Source organism: Sinocyclocheilus anshuiensis, unplaced genomic scaffold, assembly GCF_001515605.1.
Source record: "Sinocyclocheilus anshuiensis isolate Anshui unplaced genomic scaffold, SAMN03320099.WGS_v1.1 scaffold2285, whole genome shotgun sequence".
NCBI lineage: Eukaryota > Metazoa > Chordata > Actinopteri > Cypriniformes > Cyprinidae > Sinocyclocheilus > Sinocyclocheilus anshuiensis.
In genome coordinates, this window is record NW_015552762.1 from 27,867 (window position 1) to 32,178 (window position 4,312).

General features: G+C 30.6%; 1 protein-coding gene across 1 annotated transcript in view; it reads right to left on the bottom strand.

Moving 5' to 3' along the window:
- Positions 1-1,465, bottom strand: part of lmbrd2a (LMBR1 domain containing 2a) — a 14,645-nt gene extending 13,180 nt beyond the window's left edge. The window contains exons 1-2 of the mRNA XM_016459612.1: positions 1,338-1,465; positions 346-570 (exon numbers count right to left, since the gene is read on the bottom strand). Of these exons, the coding sequence (XP_016315098.1) occupies positions 346-519 (174 nt within the window). The 5' untranslated portion in view covers positions 520-570; positions 1,338-1,465. The remainder of the gene's footprint in view (positions 1-345; positions 571-1,337) is intronic.
- Positions 1,466-4,312: the final 2,847 nt, after the last annotated feature.

The following is a 4,312-nucleotide window of genomic DNA, read 5'->3' on the forward strand; positions in this document are numbered from 1 at the left end:
TTTTTAATAAAAATAAAATAAATATATAGATAAAACAAAAAATAAATACATTTTCTGACACAGATTTTCTATGAATGCATTTTTGAATGCATTATGCATTATGAATGCATCACACTTAAATCCATACGGAGAGCTAGGGCTGCACAATTAATCGAGTTCCTAATCGCGATTACAATTATGGATGCCACAATTACGTAATCATTCAAACCGGCAATTAAGCACACTTCTTTCTGCATCACACCTTACGCAGTTCAGACCTGCAACCTTTCAGTCACCAGCCCAGATTTGTAACTACTACACCACAACACCTTTAACTCTGGTCTCTACACATGCAGGGGGTCTCACCGTGCTGACGTCCAGCGGGAGGATGAAGACGATGAGGAAGCACAGGAACCAGGCGAGGAGGGTGGCGAACAGGACCATCCGATGCTGCTTGCGAAAATCTCCATATCGGTGCAGCAGGAAGAGCGCGAGGAAGAACACCACCACCACCTCCAGCGCGAGCGCCACGCCACTCATCCTGACATATAACCCTTCAGACAGGCACGAGACACTCCATCAACACCAGCACTGTTTGGAGAGAGCAACTTCATCAAGATTCGTGATGTACATCTAATATTGACATTAATAACAAGTTCACTGGAGCCAGACTGGCAGGAATGTGTCCATCAATAAATCAAAAAGCGTGAATCTCATAAAGAAATAAATTCCCAGGTTAAATTTTCCCCCAAAATATAAAGAAAATTATATTTTGCATTAAGATGAAGCCTATTTTTAAGACTGCAATTTTTAAAATATATAACTGTAATGAGAATTGGGGGGGGGGGATATAATTTTCTTTTTAGCAAATGAAATGTGATAGATAAAATATATAAAAAATAAATAAAAAAATCTATTAAAAAAACTAGCCATTTTATTATATAAATTATATAATATTTAATAATAATAATATAAGTATCATATATAAACAAATTTATAAAATGATATAAACAATGAGAAATATCACCTAAAGTAGTTTAATCGTTTTAATTAATGTTTATACTAAATTATGAGCTAAACGCCAATATACAAAAATACAGAAAAAGTAAGTATGAGAAACACAAGATAAACTGATGTCAAACTATTTAAATGGCTATCGCTGTAATATCGGTTGATTGAAATTGTGTCTTCAGGTTTGAGTATCGAAAAATACCGCTTGATAAATGTATTTCATGACACGTAATCATTGCGTAATTAATAGTAGAGTCAAAGAGGTTCTGTCACAGCGACCGGAGCACTGTTCCGCTACAATTCATCCGTCAGCGAAACATTATGGAAACAACCGGACAATAACTTACGAGTTCCAGCAGCCACGATGTTTGAAGAACGAGTTTAGGTCCGCTGTGAGAGAACGATCACATTTCGTGGTAAAAATTAAGCAGCCCGTGATATTTGTGTACAGAACCTTTTGACGTGACACGTAACTGAGCAGTGACGCACTTCCTGCTCGCGTGATGTATTATGGGAAATGTAGTTTTCCTCACAGGTTTCCGTAAACCTATTTTATTTTATTTTATTTTATTTTATTTTTATGCTAGTCGACACTTTTTTTGCTGTATTTTTTATATATCATTTTTGTGAAACATTTTGTAGTTTTAGTAAAAAAGCATTTAGTAGGCTAGTTATATATTTATAGGCTATTTCATATTACTGTTTTTTTTTACATTGAATTATTATTATTATTATTATTTATTTTATGAAGTCAAATGTAGTTTTATTAACATGGACACATGTGCTGATTAAAGGTCCGTCTGTGTTTACATTGATTTACGTTTAAAATAATTTTATGAATTAAATTGTAGTATTAGTAACACAGAAACATGTAGTGTTTAAAGGTCTCTGTTTATTTTTAATATGACTGATTTTAGTACGTTTAAAATTGTATTAAAAATAGTCATTAAATTATGAATAATTATTTATAATTTAGTATTTATATTTACATTATTGTTTTTTTTTACATTTAATTAGCCTGCTTTTTAAATAATTTTATGAATTAAATTGTAGTATTAGTAACACAGAAACATGTGGTGTTTAAAGGCCCCAGTTTATTTTTAATATTACTGATTTTATTGAATAAAATTGTATTAAAAATAGTCATTAAATTATAATTATTTATAATTTAGTATTTATATTTCACATTATTGTTTTTACATTTAATTACTTTTTTAATAATGTTATGAAGTAAATTGTAGTTTTAGTAACAGAAATATGTAGCGTTTAAAAAGGTCCCAGTTTATTTAATATTACTGTTTATATTGACTAAAATGGTAGTAAAATAGTAATTAAATTATAAATAATTATTTATAGTTTAGTATTTATATTTCATTTTACTGTTTACATTTATTAATTTATTTTTATTTTTTTACAATTTTGTGAAGTAAATTTGAGCAACACACAAACGTGATGATTAAAGGCCCCTCACTTTATTTGTATTTCATATGACTGTGTTTACAGTGAATACAAGCAGTACAGTGCTACGAAAATTACAAATGTCCTCGTTAACCAAAGAAATTATAATAGAGTTGACAGGTGCAAAGTAGTTAATTTTCTTGACTTGATCTGTGACTTTATATATCAAGAATAATCCAAACTGACAGCAATTTAAGCCTTTCTTTTAATATAAATATTTGTGAATGTTGAGCAGAGTATGATGATAGCAGAGAAGAGTCAGTGAAATCTTCTGGAAAACCATCCTCTGCTGATTTGTAGAATAGACTTGGAGGTCTAGATGTTCAGAAAAGCCCAGGTGGAGAGATCATCTGCCCACAACGAGCCCAGAAACCGAAGGCACACCGCCCGGTCCTCCAGCAAACACTGCACCTGAGTGATCAGATCCAAACTCAGATTCTCCAGTAACCTCAGACACAGCTCCCAGTCCTCCACATAGTCTGTGTTCTCCAGAGAGTCCAGCAGCAGCGAGAGCAGCACGGCAGCAGACTGGAGGCAGTCCTGAGCGCTCATCTTGAGAATGTACAGTATGTTCAGTACGTCCAGCATGCACTGTGTGAAGCGGGAAGCGTTTGTGGCAGGTGTGCGGGTGCTAAAGCCGTCTTAAACCCGTTAACAGCAGACGGGGCAAAGCTCATGGGTACTGGTGGTGTTACGGTGAAGTCATCATCATGTTATTGTTTCACGTGTTTATCTGTTTTGCAGTTTGTTTTCACTTATGAAAAAGTACTGAGGGTGCATTATTATGCATATTTTAGAATAAAGTGAAAAAAGTGGCGTGTGGCCAAGTTTGGTGTCCTGTACTCATCGGAAATACAAGTCTGACTCTCTAACTATTAGGCCAGGACTGCCCTCTATATAATAGTAAAGTCAGAAATAGAAGCATGAGAATTATTTGTTTAATTTTTAGTATTTTTATATGATTTGTCATTTTTCAGTTTTTTTTAATATGACTATTTAGCTTTATTTTTTACTTTAGTTTTTATTTCCAGCTAGTTATTTTATTCCTTCAACTTAAACAGTTAGTTGCCAAGGCAACATTTCTTCTTTTTTATTAATATTTGAATTAGCTTTTATTTTTATATTTTCGGTTTTAATTTGTACTTTAAATTTTTTGTATTTTTGTTATGTGCTTTTGTCAGTTTTTTATTTTTGTATGTATTTATATTTACGCTTAAATAATTTTTATTTCAGTATTAGTTTTAGTTCCGTTTGAGTTTTTATGTATTTCCAGGTTTATGTATTTCCAACTTAAACAGTTAGTTGCCATGGCAACATTTCCCTTTTTGTTTTTATTAATATTTTGAATTAGCTTTTATTTTTATAATTTCATTTTTAATCTTAGCTCAATTTTAATTTTTGTCATGTGCTTTTGTCATTTTTAGTAATTTTGTTTTCGGGTTTTTCATATGAATTGTTTTAAATATTAAAATGTTATTTTTTGTTTTGTTTATTATTATTATTGTTTTTAATTTTTTTTATATTTATTTTATTTATATATAATAGTAAAGTCAGAAATATAATATGGGAATAATGTATTGACCAAAATGTGTCATATTTAATATATATATATATATATATATATATATACACACACACATAACATATTTTAATATATTTAATATATAACAACAATATAACAAAAAAAAAGGGAAAAAAGTAAATACCGGTAATAAGAATATTAAATAATAAACATATTTAAAATACATATGTTAATCATAGATAGATAGATAGATAGATGGATAGATGGATAGATGGACGGATAGATAGATAGATAGATAGATAGATAGATAGATAGATAGATAGATAGATAGATAGAAAGATA